Genomic DNA, 15,621 nt, shown 5'->3' with positions numbered 1-15,621 from the left:
TGCTTATTTGACTTGTTATACAGCTGTGGAACATTAATAAGAGGACCACTGTTGCCTGACCTGCCTGATAGTCTATTCAGCTTTCTCAATATGAAATATAAAAGCTGTGGTAAATAGCCTGCCAGTGAAAAACATGTCAGCCTGCTCAGTGTCCTCTTGCAGCATGAGATTTTCTGTCACACATTTTACAAGAGGCTTTTTAACATCTTCATGTCGTGTGTTCGGTTTTCAGGCCTACACTCATTCTGCTTCTCTTATAATTTTTATCCCCAATACAATCTGTTCATCACACAGCAGCAGCTCTGGTTTCCACTGAATTTGGTGAGACACAGCCTAAAGATGATGTAGCCTGCTGGTTAAGCCACACCCACTTCTTCCAAGGTCACACCCACTTGCATTTTTTTTTTTTTTTTCAGTTTCTCCAAAAAAGCCCATGGGGGTGTCCTCTGACTTGACAAGAAGCTGGCTTTCCCTGTCTGGGATAGACTTTTCAGAAACTCCATTACATTTGGGAATGTCTCAAAACAAAAACAAAAACAAAAAAAACGACAACAACTCATCTTTGAAACACTTTTCTTCCAGTTTCTTTTTAATCTCACAAAACACATGAATCTGAAACATGAGTTCATTTTGCCTCTGTGCAGCTAACAATCTCACCATTTTTAAAAACAGGGGAGAAGAAAATAATTTACACATCTCTTTTTTTCTTTATCGTATCTACAAAAATAAAATCAAAGACAAAGACTAAGGCTTTACAGAAAAAAAAGAATTAACATATAAAACAAGGGGGTGTGATCTCTCTATATTACATGAGTGAACAAGGTTTAAAAAAAAAAGACAATGAGATGATAGTTAAAGACTTGTGTATGCATACAGTAGTTTGCACTGTGCAGGGAGTTTCTCTGTGCAACATTTTACAAAAGGAATCAGTTTTAGCTTCTTTAGAGCCAGTTAGGACCAAGACGAGGACATCAGTATATACCATGTATGAAAAAGAAGAGAGAGACCATTGAAGAGTGTAAAGAAACTGAGATGTAGAGGTAGAAATTGGAGATGAAAAAAAAAATGCTGTGCTCAGGTGGGAGGAAGTGGACAGAAGTTTTTCAGCAGAGGAAAAACAGGATGGTGGCTCAAATTCACCAGCCATCTCAGAGCAGGAGAGCCGATCAAGGATTGCTCGGTGTTTGAAGACATCAGAGAGTCAGGAACCAGGACTCAACACGTCTTTGAGTCACATTTCAACATTTCAGTCCTCGGCTGGACAGGAAGGTGTGTTTTTAATCCGGTCTCCTAGTGCGAGATGTTTGATAATCAGCAGCCACAGCTACAAAAAGATTTCCCTTCAACTAGCCTAACTCTTGGAGAGATATTTCACTTTGGTAGAACAGTTTGACATTTTAGCACAAATACGCTGAAGTTCAGTAATCTTCAACCACCGATTCTGGCTGTTATGGGGATCCATGCCGTGCTCCTGTTACAAAGTATTTACAGACGTACCGACTTCCACCTTGTAAATAGCGTTCAATGTCCAACTGGTACTTCAAGACAGGAATTTTGTATTTTTCTGAAAACAATGGCATAAACGACATGAAGGCAAATAACACTAAAGGATCTTGAAAACATCGACTGTTAAGGGTTTAATCCTGTTACCTACCTTGTGATACAGACTAAGAATTTGTTAACGATAGCTGACTTTACTTTGCTGTTGTCGTGCAAGTATTTGCCGGAAGTACTACCTTTGGACTTGTAAATAGCATTCACATCGACATCAAACCTGTAATTAAAACAAGGGAGTCATCCACAAGAGTCTATTAAAATATTTTCTGAAAACGGATATATCCAACTATGCGATAAATAGCAGAAAAGTAGCAGTTCTCTGGAAAAAGGTGACCTTGAAACACAAATAACTCCCAAATAAATGTTACTTTTATCATGCATGTTCTTTTTTTCGAACTGGTAAACCAAATTTGGCTGTCAAAAAACTGAGCTTATTTTGTTAAATTAATGGTTTAATAGTGTTAACTAACTCTTGATACAGGCCTTGACTTGAAACACAACATTGGCTTGCTTTACTTTCCAACTGACTTAAACACTTGCCATTTGTATCAATGGGAATCTTCCACATTCCTTCACATTTGGAAAATCTAATAATTTCCCTTTTTTTAACTCCTGTATAATTGTGACTCCACAAACCCGGACAGAGTCACTCTTCTCAGGAAGTAGTTCTACCTCAGTCGGGATGGCAGCGGATCCCCAAAACAGCTGTTACTAAAGGGGGTATGACTCTTTAGCACGTTGATAGTGTGCTGACTAAAGAGCGGAAATGTTCCTCCAGTTGGTGAAATATCACTGGTAGAGTCCGTTTTCTGGGAAAAACGAGAAATGTAAGAGTGTAAGGAGCTGCTGATTTGGCTTCGTTTGGTAGTTTTCCAGTTTTGACGCTGTTACAGAGCAGACATTCAATAATTAAGCGCTCCCCTGGTTAGTATTTGAAACCAGTTCAAATAAAGAAGTTAGTCCAGTGTGCTTCCTGCTCAGCTTGACAAGAGAGGAGAGTGAGGTGTCACGACATACAGACAATAAAAACAGCCAATATTTATGTTCTAACTGGTATGAAAAAACAAACTATTCACTGTGAAGATGTTGAAAAATGTCTCCCAGTTTTGTCAGTTTGAATAAATTAATCTTTTCTGAAGTTCTCTTCTTGTAACAAGTTGGAGTATAGTTTGCCTTGGTCTGCTAGTGTATAAAAACTATCAGAGAGATGAGCTTTGAAAAATGATAATAAAAATAAAATCCCTCAGCTTTAGTGTCACTCTTTGCCGGTTACACATAACCTCAACGTAAGCTTTACAAAAAAGGGTTACACGTGTTTTTTCTTTTTCTTTTTTTTTTGTTTTGTTTTCTCAAATAAAGCACATTACATTATGCTCCAACAGAATATACAACAAGTTAAATGAAATGTCCCTTCACCTAACCATGCTGCAATCAAGAGACCTGGAGCATATAATGTGTTATTTCTTCCAACTTGGACCATGTGTGTATACTTTTTCAAATTATTATTACTATTATTATTATTTTTTTCTTTTTACAGAGCATTTCTTTTCTCCCAATAAATATAAGTTATTCTGTGCAGGAATAGGGGGTGGGGGTGTCTCACTAGGATGCTACTTGGTGAAGTCCCTTCGTGGATTTGGAGGCGGGCTAGAGGAGCATAAACACTACCTACGGTGTGGAGGGGGGGATGCTGGTTCACAGTATTTACACACACAATACAGCGGAGAGAGGCCTGCAGGTTTAATAGGCAATATTTAAAGTGGTGTACTAGACAGGCAATGTTACCAACCATTTTTTGGCAGCAATATGATTGTGATAAATAGTTTTTTTTTTTGTTTTTTTTTTAAACTGAATATTCAAGTTTCAAAGGTTCAATCTGTAGTCCCCTATTTCCCGCTGTTGTTGTCGTTGTATGTGGCAACACTGCCTGTCTGGATCTCGCTCCGAAAAGTCCCGCATCTTTGCTTGAACCAAAACGTGACATGATCAGAACAGCTGGACATGTTTCCTTTATCGTAGTGATCCCTGTATGTCTGTTGAGCAGCGCTGAGAGAAAAAACAAAACAAAAAACAAACAAAAACAAAGCAAAATGAAAAAAAAAACAGCGCTTCAGTAGTAAACAGCGCAGTAGTGTTTCTTTATGGACAATATGAACCATATAATGATCAATAAGTTGCATTGATGGCTCCTTAGCTTAGGAGACATGAAAAGATGTAAAGGCTATGTCAGCATGGCTGCCACTGTGGTGTTCACAAAAATAGCATAAAAACTTAAATAAGTAGTGTTTCTCCAGTAGTATGGGGGCATGAATGTAGTTTATGAATGAGACGGTTAAACAAATGTTGTGTGTGATGTTTGTTTCCTTACTGACAAGCCAGTGCAAATAACCTGAATTATAGAGACACAGTCCTTCGGCCTTGGTGGCAGGGGAACTCAGTGTAAAGCAACTGAAGGGTGGGGAGCAAAACCCCCGGAAGCCATCTTGGCTCAAACTTGGTTTGCAGCATCAGCCCATAATAAAGCCACAGAGCATCTCCAGTCCCTGACCTGTCCGCTGCAGAGGACATACATACGCATGACAAAGATGATGTGTTGTGGATAAAGTGCTGGGGTGATGGGTCCCTCGGGATATTTCCTTAAAATCGACAATTTAACACTTTTCTGCTCCCTTCCTTCAACCAGCTCTTGAAATCAAAAAATACAGCAACTCGATCCTTCAAATCGCAGCCGACAGTTTCCCTTCGCAAATCCCCATCTTGGTCATTTTTTTCCACTTTCCAGTTCAGATTCTTCCGACTTTTCCTCTCTTTGCTTCTTCGTGCCGTCTTTCCCTCACTCCTCTAACATTTTACTTGCTCCTTTTCATTCCTTCATAGTCCTTTCTCTCTTCCCATGGACTCCCTCGTTCTCTGGAGGAGGTCAGAGGTCACACTGACCTCAGCAATCCTGGGTGGTCCTAAGTGGTCAGTCCAGCTTCCTGGTATCCCAGGGCAACAGAAACAACACCAGCAGTCCTTCCTGGGTCCTGTTTCATTGGACTGTGTGCATGCAGGGATCGGGGTGAGGGGAGGCGAGGCCGGGGTGCCTGAGTCTGACAGTGGGTACGTGTGTGTGCGTCTGTATGCCAACAGTCAAGAGTGTGTGTCCATCAGTAAATCCACTCTGAGGTGACGTCAGAAGCCAGTGGACTGGATCTTGGGTTCTGCTGGACTGCCCTCCTTGCCTGGATGGGTTCAAGGCAAAAATGGATTTTTAAATTTAAAGAACACAGGAATTATCATCAAGACAACACAACATGTGTGAAATATCCATCATTTTGCCTTAATGACTATATTGTACATGCAGGGAAAAGATCTCTGCGAGTCACGGTAAATGAATTTAAAAGTGCAATTGGACATGGTGATGCTGCCTCTCCAGCTGGTAATCACTTTATTAAAATGGGTCATCACATCACATCACATTCCTTGCACTGCATTGAACTGACTCACTATACAAGAGGAAAGGTGGTAACTTAGATAAAATCCTTTATTATGGATGGAAACATTTGGGATTTTTCCAAAAGGGTACGTTGACCTCAAGTGGTTTAAATGAAGATTACTAAATGTACCAAAGATGAAGGATATGTGTCCTGATTTTTCACATTCTTAGCCCCTCCCCTGTCAGTACAGTGACTGACAGGTAGAATATAGAAATAGTGGAGTCCTACAAGTATTTGGGACAGATAACAGACAATAAACTGACATTTGCGAGTTCCAGGTTGATACGTCCTCCTTCATGCCCTCTCAGACCTCCCTCCTAAAAGGTAATTATTTTCACATGCAATGTTTTAACCTCTAAGTTTGTTCTTGTTTTTTTTTTTTTTTTTCATTTTCTAATTGACTGAGTATTTTAACTGTGTAGTTATGTTTTATGCTCTTAGTGTTGTATTTATGTGTTCTGTGTTATTGGTGTATGTGTCCTTATACTGCACATCTAACCTTACTGATTGATGGACTGATTATGAGTTCAATTTAGTATTGTGGTCTCATGAAAAGGGCTATTTTGAAAAAAACAAACAGAATATTACAAATCAGTGCTTATTTGCTATGTTCATGTAAAAATAAACCTTGATGCAGGGTGTAAATATAATGGTCTTTGCTTTGGAGATGTTGGTTTAGTTTTTATTTTCAGACATGGAAATACTGTTTGTTATGCAGTTACTGCCCCTAGTGGGAGAAATGTAAAAGAAACAACTTGTTTAGAGAGAATTACCAACAGGTCTGACCAATGACATGAAGCTTTTTGGTCAAACGTTGTACTTTTTGTGTTTGTAAAGCTGAAAACTGTATTGAGAGATGTAGAGTAACTCAAATTTGGAAATCTTTTTCTCCAGAATGCAGACTGTCTTTACTTTTTAGAAATCTAATATCAAAATTAAACATCCTGTCATCTCGTCTCGTCATCTCCAATGTTGGTATAATTGCAGAAAACAAACATGGAAGTGATCACACTGACCCCTCTTCACTCACCGTCTCCCGAGCCGCGGTCCAGAGATGGCGTCCTGGAAACGGTTGCTGAGTGACACGGTCGGTCCTCTGCCTCCTGACCGACAGAGGGCTCTCTGAGCGTTTTTAGAAGTGCGTGATGGGCCTTTTCTATGTCCTGAGGAAACATGGAGAGAAAGAAAACAACACCAAGCATATGAGTAAAACATCAATTACAGAAATAAGTTAAGAGCAACAAAACCCCTCAGTCACAGGTACAAATCTTAACTGACTAATGTGTGTGTGTGTTGTATAAACATGACCTGCACATATAAATATTCAACACCACTAAAGGCGATATGGCCGACACTGGAACTGTTGCTAAGAAACAAGTCTCATTTTGTTGCCTGTTGTTGCCCTGCAGCGGCAACAACACTGTCTGAGTGCTGCCACCGTGACACTTCTCACCCTTAGCTGGTGCAACTTGCTCATCAACCCCTCGATGGTGTGAAAAATATCATCCACATTTTTGATCACGTGACTCTGGTGCCCAGTGTGCGAATGGCCTGTTTCTTCCTCCTGTTCCAGTTGCATAGCCTCTGATTGGTCGGGCTCTGAACCATGGGCCCGTGTTTCCTCATCTGGCTGTACCTGTGGGGACATCACTTCCTCTGGCGGTTGGGGGAAGTGGCTGGCCGTTGGGGTGGGTGGGTCATTGAGGTCGTCGGTGACACTCTCACCTTGGTCATTCGGCATCACCAAGTAGAAAGTGTTACCTAGAGAACGGAGAAATGGTTATGAACACAGCCTAACTGGTAGGGGCAAAGCAAATTTGTGTGTAACTTCACCATTAAACTGGGACAGAGCTCTCAAATTCTGTGGCCAATTCTTATTCAAAACAACAACCACAGGTAGAGGTAATGAATGCTACAAAGTGTCTACATTAGCACAGTGCTGTGACAATAGCAGGCCACTTAAAGGGGATAGTTCCCCCCAAACTACACAAAGACATTTTCTCATTTAGCCCTCGTGCACTCTATCCACTCAGATAGCTTCTGTGTGATTTGGTGAGGGTTCCTGTCTGTCTCCCTTCACCCCAGTTCAGTGGAGTTGGATGGGTATTCAATTGTGGAGCTCAAACGGTCAAACATTTACATGTGAAAAACTCAACAGCAACAGCTCTTTCCAAAAGCACTAACACAGATACCCAGGGTGGTGCCCCCAAGGGCTGTCTGTTGTGCAAAACATCCATGTCACTGTTTTCAAAGAGCTGTTTCTCCTGAGTTTTTCATATGAAATTTTTTATGGTTTCAGTAACAGTAAACATCAAGTCCCATTATACTGAGGTGAAGGGAGACAGACCAGAGAACTTGCTAAATTACACAGAAATGTCCTAGATGGATATACTGCACGAGAAAAATGGGAAAATATCGCTTTCTTTTTTTTGCATTTTGGGTGAATTGCTCCTTTAATTGAAATGAAAAGACCTGGGGGAAATAGTTGAATTGGAATCTGATTTTACATTTATTGCAAGTGAAAGATAATCCCAGTACTTATAAATTTTTGAATGTTTGAGATGACACCAATGGGTGGGCAAAACAAGGGTGTGCTTCTGTGATGAAAAGTATGGCACCAGTCTGCTCGTTACCCTGCGTGGTGGCCTCGCCTCTCGGCTCACACGATTGGTCCGAGGGGAAGCTGACATCAGTGATGCCATCAGGGATAGAAGAAGAGCCCGCAACCACAGCTATGCACAGAGGACAGAAGTGTGGCAAGGAATGGTGTGTGTGTGAGTGTGTGTGTGGTTGTAAAGTGATGTGGGAAGTGTTTGTGTGCATAATGACAGAGAGGAGTCAGTGAGTGAGGGAAAGAGTGGAGATACATCACCACGTGTGGCGTGAGTGTGTCAGTGTGTTGTGAAGTGCAGGCAGAAAAAGAAAAGGAAAAAAGGAGCAGAGGAAGTGTGTGAGAAACAAAATCAACCAATCATAGAGTGCAGAGAAGTCATGCAGAAGAAGGCAGCCAATGCAGATACCCAGATTTAACCCCAACAGACAGAAAAAAAAACAGAGTTCAGATCTATCAGTTAGGAAAAAAAAAAAAATATATCAAGCTTTAATGCCTGATCTTCTTGTTCAACCTTGAAATCATGCTTTAAATTTTAAAATGACTGAACTGAAAGTGAACAGCCAGCTCGCTCAGAAATAAAAAGATGGTTATTAGATGATTTGCTTTATATCGATCTAATACCTTTCCTCACGACCTGAAAACTGGCCTGCTCTGGGTTGGAGGGCAGGGCCTCATCTGGCTCAGCCTCCCATTGGTTGGTGCTGAAGCTGAGGACAGTCTCCAGGGACTCTGGCCTCTGCGTTTCGGAGAACGAGCTCCTCTCATTGGCCGTCTCATTGGTGGGTGTGTCATCTGAGTCATGGCTCCACCCATCCTCTTCCAAATCTCTGAAGATCAGCTGCCTTAGTGTTTCGACTGTACACACAATAAAAACAACATTATCGACTGATTACTAACAGGAGAAAAAATCCATTAACAGTGACCAATGACCAATTTTGCTTTCCTTTTAGTTAATTACATGCTCACACTCAATGAACTGCAAGATACACTTTTGGGAATTTTTAGCTTGTAATTACATTAAATACGTAACATACAATATATGAGATTAAAAAGAAAAAAATAATGGAAAATTCAAATATGTAATCAACGATCAAGCTTGGAATAAATTATTATTGCTTCTTTCTCACCGTCCTGCAGAGCGGCTTCTGCCACTCCAGCTTGCTGTCCATCGCCACAGAGGAAAGAGCCTGATTGGTCCGTAGGTGTAGTGGCCGTGAGCACATTGCTGTCATTGGAGGAATTTATCTCCGTGGAAACTGAAGGCTCTGTCATGGAGTCATCTGGGAGATTTTCAACAGTTTGAGAAAACAATTTCTTGAAAGCTTGAAATCAACTGGGGCAGGTAGTTAAAATCAAAATGAATCAGGCATTATTTGTTCAGGTTCACAATATACACTCTGATGGACATAATGGGCTGTACAGTTCCATATTCATGGTTATTGATTATATGGTATGTCTCACCTGATTGGTAGACATGGCTGCCAGTTGACACTGGGGAAGCATTGCCTGGACTAGGGGAACTTTAGGTGTGACACACACACAGACACACAGACACACACACACAAAAGTCATGTAATTGTCAAAATGTTAAAATGAAGATTTTTCAAAACTTCTTCATAAATACTGGTTAGAATGACAAGCACAAATTTTGAAAGTGGAAAAAATTTGAGAAATTTTATAAGTCAAAGAAATGTGAAAATTAAAATGCCTGTAGACCAATCAGAATACTGTCTCTGTGACTGGGTTGTTTAACGACAGAAAATTGTAATATTCAGATTTCTATTGATCGAATTTAAGACTTCAAGCACTATATTTTATTGCAATCAGTACCTTCTAAGGCCTTTAGTTTAGATAGTGTAATATATGACATTTTAGGACTTTTTCAATATCTATAATGCGCTAACAAAAATTTGAGCATTTTGGTGTCAGTAGTAGGAGCTTTAATTGGTCACAAGAGACTTTAAAATGGGACTGATTAAAGTATGCAAAAGTCCAAAAAAGTTAATATTTCCACAACTGGCAAAGGTCTTTATTATTCATTAACATCAGATTCACTCACGATATAGGTGTGGATCCATGGTTTATCAGGGGAGACGAGCCACCAGCTATTGAGATGGTCTTTTCAAGTAAGTCTTTCCAGCTGGAACACATAAAAATCCAAAGTCAGCACACAGAGAAAAGCATACATCTTGGAGAAGATGCTGTTTGCTGAAAAGGAAGCTGTGTCCTCTTGAAGTAAATATAGGTTTTATAGAAAAAAAGCTAAAATATCCAGGAGTGCTCACGTGTTTTTCTCTGACGATGTTCCAGCCACCAGTTCGTAGATCTGCCGCTCTGTGGTGCTGATGACGTAGAGAGCCTTGTTGTCTGGGGAAAAATGATAAGATGTGAAGAGGAATGGAAAAAAACAACAAAACAGAGGCAGTGGAAGAAAAAACATCCGATGTCACATAATATGCCATATAATATGTCAAATAATCCTGGAAAAAGCAAACAAAACAAAACACAATATCCCATAACACATGAGAAACATGAGAGTCAGGACGTTAAACAATAACTGACAAAATATTGTCTTGCTCTGGTCAGTTACCTGAGTATACCTCATTGTTACATTATGTAATAACAGCATCATCAGTCAAAATGATAAACATACCATGTAACCTCCTGAGACTATATTAGGATCAACATTTTACATGACGACCCTGAGTCCCTGCATGGTTTCCACTTCAAAATTCCACGCTCTTCCCCAGATCTTAATTACTTCCCATTATTTAAAATACTGATGCTAATATTAATGTGGTATTTTGTTTGTCCTTGTAGGGAAATTTTCTTTCCATCTGCTTGAGGGCAGTCTGGATTCTGCACTGCTGCTCATTTTGGCCAAATCTGCTTTTGTATGAACACCAAATACGGTAAAGTACAGCAACAGACAAAGACAAGCCCATCATGCTCAGCTAAAGCTGCAGAGACTTAAGGCTGATGGGTTTTGACTCCACTCCAGCTGCTACAATCTCTTTGCTTGATGAAAAACCGGTTACAAAAACTCTGTCCAATAAACAAGCAACTTTTGAGCCAGTGCGGGATTTGTTACTGGGCTCTGGTTCACTCAAAATTGTGCTGTGTGCACCTAAACAAAGCAAATACAAAAATGCAGCAAGCTTCACCTCTCCCATGGGTTTCAGACAAAAGAAAAGACATAAACCAAAGTTGTGATGGCACCCTTACCTGTGGCGACAGAGCGGACCAGCAGGGAGTCCAGCCTCACCAGTGGGCTGAAGGAGGTCTTGGTGTCCCCACTGCCCCCGACGCCCCCACCGAGCCAGCGAGAGGGGCATCGCAGAAGCAGCCGATCATCTGGGCCCCTCTGCAGCAGGACCAGGAGGTCAGACAGGAGCAGGGCCTGGATCTCTGATGGGTTGGGGATTAAGAGACCGTCAGATGCAGGGTCACTTTATTTGCCAAGTGTAGCCTTGAATGGCATCGATGCCAACATGAGATGTAGATTTCCAAAAAGTTATATCTACACACTGACCCGCTGTAATCATTCAGCATCTCTTGCATTTGAGGCAAATGTTATTTTTGTACACAAGGAAGTAAATTATCAACCCTAAAAGGGGCACAACGCAAAAACTGCCAAATTTCACAGTTGAGATTACAGGGTTCATTTTAATTGCCAATTACAACCGAAGTCCAGGATCTGTCCTGGTGTTACTGGTGCCGGTAAATGATGACAACCTTAAGACATGTATGGCACACAGACAACAGGACATCCAATTCCGTGCAAATGGGGGGAAAATCTAGACAGCAGACAGTGGATTACACATGTCACTACATACTGGAAAAGCTGACTACACACCTAACGTCTTATCTTTGCTGACTTTCCAGGTGAGCGGGCCTTCATGAATCATTCTCTTTGTGGTCAGGTCCAGACTCTGTGAGAAAGAGCAAGAGCACAAAACACTGTTGTACAAAAGTGTGATCGGGTAATTAGAAAAACGAGTGGAAAAGAAAGAAGAGAGATGTGAGAAAGAACAGGTTAAACAGGATAAAATGAAGCCGCCACCTTGAACTGAGGTGCAGCGTCCAGCCTGCGCTGGTATTGGCTGAGGCGCTGCCGATGTTCTGTTTCCCCGACAACCATGTTGACAGCCTGCAGGATGCCTCGGCAACACGCCTGAGCGCGCTGGAGTGAAGGGAGGTCTGATGCACCGGCTGTAGAGAAGAAAGAGATCATGTCATACATAATAATAATAATACTGATACAAAGTAATCATACAAGATTAAACAAATGACGCCAGCTATTTTCGGGACAACTCTATTCACTCTTGAAGGTTGTGCAGAGAGGGGAATGAAAAGCTGTGGCCTTAAATTGTTTTGTGTGTGTATGCAAATATTTAAGTGTGTGTGTTTGTTGACATGTGCCTGATAAGTGTTTCTCCAATGAAACCATGCAAGCCATTCCTCTGTGTGTGCACACGGTGTCTAATTTCAAGTGTGTGTGTCTCTTTATGCCATAGTGTACCTACCAGCGTGTGTGTGTGTGTGTGTGTGTGTGTGTGTGTGTGTGTGTGTGTGTGTGTGTGTCCTTTCTCACCTTCTGTGTGTTTGATGATGTTGTCCAGCAGCAGAGGGTACTTGGTGAGTCTCTGCATCTCAGACACCAGCAGGTCTTTGAGCTGCAGCCTCCTGCAGTGGGGACTGGCCTCACACTCCTGCACAAACACACACACACACACACACACACACACACACACACACACACACACACACACACACACACACAAAAGAGTATGACATATATGACAATTTGAGTGGGAATGATGATTTGTATGCAAGGGCATATGGGTAGCACCACAAAAATTGTAATTTCAAATATGATTTATTTTTCAGCCCACGTATAAGGTGCATGACAGACTTGACTTAAGCAAGGGTCTCTGCAAACTCACTCACCTTGCAAATTTTAATCCAGCAGTGTGTTAAATGGAAGGAATGTGCGTGTGTGTGTGTGTGTGTATGTGTGTACCTGGATGATGTGAGCGAAGCGTGGGTCTTTGCGCTGCTTGTTCTTGATGAGCTCCAGAGCGTGAGACATTTGGCTGCACAGCTGGGACGCCTGTTCCTGGAACTCCTCACCTGCTGCACCTTCAAACTAACACACACACACACACAGATAAGCATCATTATGAACACACTGTAAATATTTCACATGCAAATGGCTTGAACATCCTAAAGATGAGGGGATGACAAGACAATAAAAAGACGGAGGACAAGCTCACCCTGGCCAGCATGACGTCCCCAATGTCCTGAACGATGGGAGACTCTCGCCGCTTCTTCATGGCCTCACACAGACTTGCTGCAATAAAATGATAATAAAAAATGCTAAAGCAAAGAAGGAAAAGACCTTGATTAGGGCAGGTGACTAAATTTTTGTTTTGACACAGTTGCAGCTACAAAATCTTCACTGGTAGCTCCTCAGCCCCTGCTTTGAGAATTTAATGTTTGGATATAACAGATGTACTGTAAATTGCATATATGATGATCAAGTGTCTAGTCAAATTGACAGAGATCTGTCCCATCCAAGACAGTTTACTTCACCACTACCTAACGCTGCCTGTGTAACTTGTTTACTAAAAGAAAAGATAAAACGTTTTAAGATTCATTCAGTGGCACAAGAAATTACTATTTTGCCAGTCAAGTTGCAGGACTCCACACTAACTTTTTCTACCATCAGCTTGAGATTAATGGTGGACTGACACCCAAGTTATGTCAGTTGAATTGTCAGTTTAAAATTATAAATTAAAGGTCAATCTCACTGTAACAATTAACTCTTACTCCATGGATGATCAATGTCAAAATTCAGCAAGACTGAACTCACAAGGTGAAAGAAACATTTAAAAATGACAATAAATGTGCTGAATTCAAGGTAGAAGTTAAACCTGTAATTGTGTTGTACTTGCACAAAGTCTAAAAATGGACACAAAACATGACCACATGGCCGCGAGCTGGAGCCCTGAGGAGGATAATTAACTGACACCATATGTCTCCATGTTGACTCCGCATTAAAGCCGAGAATACATATTGACACGGCAGAGCCACAGGCAGAGATTTGCCTTTGCACAGCATGACCTTACTTGCTCACCTTTCCTTACTGTTATTATTACCGACCTTGCCACACACAGCAATGGGTACATATTGACTCAAATTACACCTCACTGTGCAAACACACCGAGCGGTGTTCCTACAATTTTCCATTTCAGAATTCCAGACCCTGACTCCACCTGGAATTTCTTGACTAAACTTCAACATTTTAGGTAGCACATGAAATAATGTGTCTTGATAATGGCTGCGGAGTAACTATGAACAAGGTCAGCTACTTTAAGAAAACTGTTATTCTTCCCAACAAAAATATAGGCATTTTTCCATCATCATCATTGGTAATTCACAATGATTTAAGAGCAGGAAATTCTCCTTTGTTGTGTGTTCATTTTTGTAGTATACCGACTTTCTGATTTTCCATACCTATGCAGAAACTGTGGCACAGAATTTAACACACACACACGCCCAGAGGGGGACTGACCATGGAGCTCGTAGACCTGGGGCAGGTTGGGGAAGATGCAGGCCAGCTCCTCAGAGCTCAGCACAGACCTCATCTTCTGGAAGAAGACCTGATCCAGGACCCTCAACGTCCGCAGGTGGGAAACCTCTGTTGTGTACAGCTCTGTGAGAGAGAGAGGAGGGAGGGCCACCGAGGAGCAAGAGAAACAGAGAGCAGCACAAAGAAATAGGTCATATATTATAACCTATAAAACACCTGCAGGATCAACCTCATTCGACACTACAGCACTGCTGTTGGACAAAATCCTCCTTTCTTTGAAAAACTTAATATTATTATTATTTTTTAAATTATTATTGCAGTAATTCAATCAGCCTTGTTTTCTAATTAACAGTTACACATTGCTGAGTTTGTTATGGCTTTTTTAATGAGTTTGATGGTGCCTCAGGTAATTACATTTTTGGCTGGCAAAATCATCAGTTTGTTCAAAGTCCCATAGGTGCACATTTATTTACAAGTACAACCAGGAAATGTGCAGAACAAGTAAACTAGGAAAAAACTATTAACATAAGTAGCTGAGGATAATTCAACTCATGACAGCACGAAGTCAAATTAATGGCACGAGCCCTGGCATCTGCTATGCCCAGATGACTGAATTTATAGTGACATTTGCCTTGTTATGTTGCATTATGCCCTTAACATCCTCACTACAGGGGTGGGCACGTTAAACATCTGAGCAGCAATTAATAAACACACATCATCACTGGAACTCAAATATCCCACTGCACCCGAACGCACCACCACATATGCTTTTCTCCGCCAGTCACGAAACATAAATGAAATGCATATTAATAACACCAGCAGCTTCCCACTCCGACATGGCAGCTCCTCCGGCAGCATTACTGAAGTCACATAACACTTAACAGGCTGGGAATTTTGGAGCGCCTCCCTCCCACCCGATGATTTCCCATGACCGGTGAGAAACTAAGAAAAAGGAAATTTTCTTAACTTAATAATGTAGTAAATCTGTGTAATGAAAATAGCAATAAAAGTAACTGATATAACAACCATGTTTGTCTGTCATTACTTGTAACCTAATATTAAATATGATGGAAATCCCGACTAAAAATAACACTCGACACAAACGGACCTGGGATAGTAATGTGTATTGGCACTATTAACAGGAATCCATGGTTAACGTAACAGGTAACGAGACCAAACAAACAAAGGTGTGATAATGAAATGGCTAAGAAATTATCAGATACATCAGTGACAAATGGTGTTGTTAAGTCCACTTTGTCACAATGACTGACAGTAGAACAAAAGAGGTCTTGTTACTGTGTGTGAGAGCCAAAAAAATTTTTTCAGCCATTATAAAGTTTGTTTGTAGCATGGCTTCTTTAAAAGCCAGGCTTCCA

The 15,621-nt window shown here is 41.1% G+C and overlaps 1 protein-coding gene across 7 annotated transcripts in view; it reads right to left on the bottom strand.

Annotated features, from left to right (window-relative positions):
- Nucleotides 1-570: 570 nt before the first annotated feature.
- Nucleotides 571-15,621, bottom strand: part of arhgef11 (Rho guanine nucleotide exchange factor (GEF) 11) — a 33,712-nt gene continuing 18,661 nt past the window's right edge. For 6 of the 7 annotated variants that reach the window (XM_030075632.1, XM_030075635.1, XM_030075634.1 and 3 more), the window contains 16 exons: nucleotides 14,228-14,368; nucleotides 12,927-13,003; nucleotides 12,674-12,799; nucleotides 12,245-12,362; nucleotides 11,714-11,862; nucleotides 11,507-11,582; nucleotides 10,876-11,058; nucleotides 9,936-10,017; nucleotides 9,710-9,790; nucleotides 9,112-9,170; nucleotides 8,778-8,930; nucleotides 8,272-8,505; nucleotides 7,670-7,768; nucleotides 6,490-6,797; nucleotides 6,067-6,199; nucleotides 571-4,781 (listed from right to left, as the gene is read on the bottom strand). In XM_030075632.1, coding sequence (XP_029931492.1) covers nucleotides 4,732-4,781; nucleotides 6,067-6,199; nucleotides 6,490-6,797; nucleotides 7,670-7,768; nucleotides 8,272-8,505; nucleotides 8,778-8,930; nucleotides 9,112-9,170; nucleotides 9,710-9,790; nucleotides 9,936-10,017; nucleotides 10,876-11,058; nucleotides 11,507-11,582; nucleotides 11,714-11,862; nucleotides 12,245-12,362; nucleotides 12,674-12,799; nucleotides 12,927-13,003; nucleotides 14,228-14,368 — 2,069 coding nt within the window. In that variant the 3' untranslated portion in view covers nucleotides 571-4,731. The remainder of the gene's footprint in view (nucleotides 4,782-6,066; nucleotides 6,200-6,489; nucleotides 6,798-7,669; nucleotides 7,769-8,271; nucleotides 8,506-8,777; nucleotides 8,931-9,111; nucleotides 9,171-9,709; nucleotides 9,791-9,935; nucleotides 10,018-10,875; nucleotides 11,059-11,506; nucleotides 11,583-11,713; nucleotides 11,863-12,244; nucleotides 12,363-12,673; nucleotides 12,800-12,926; nucleotides 13,004-14,227; nucleotides 14,369-15,621) is intronic. The other variant, XM_030075638.1, reaches the window with a different exon arrangement.

This window comes from Myripristis murdjan, chromosome 18, assembly GCF_902150065.1.
Source record: "Myripristis murdjan chromosome 18, fMyrMur1.1, whole genome shotgun sequence".
Taxonomy (NCBI): Eukaryota; Metazoa; Chordata; class Actinopteri; order Holocentriformes; family Holocentridae; genus Myripristis; species Myripristis murdjan.
This window is presented reverse-complemented; position numbering and strand designations above follow the sequence as displayed.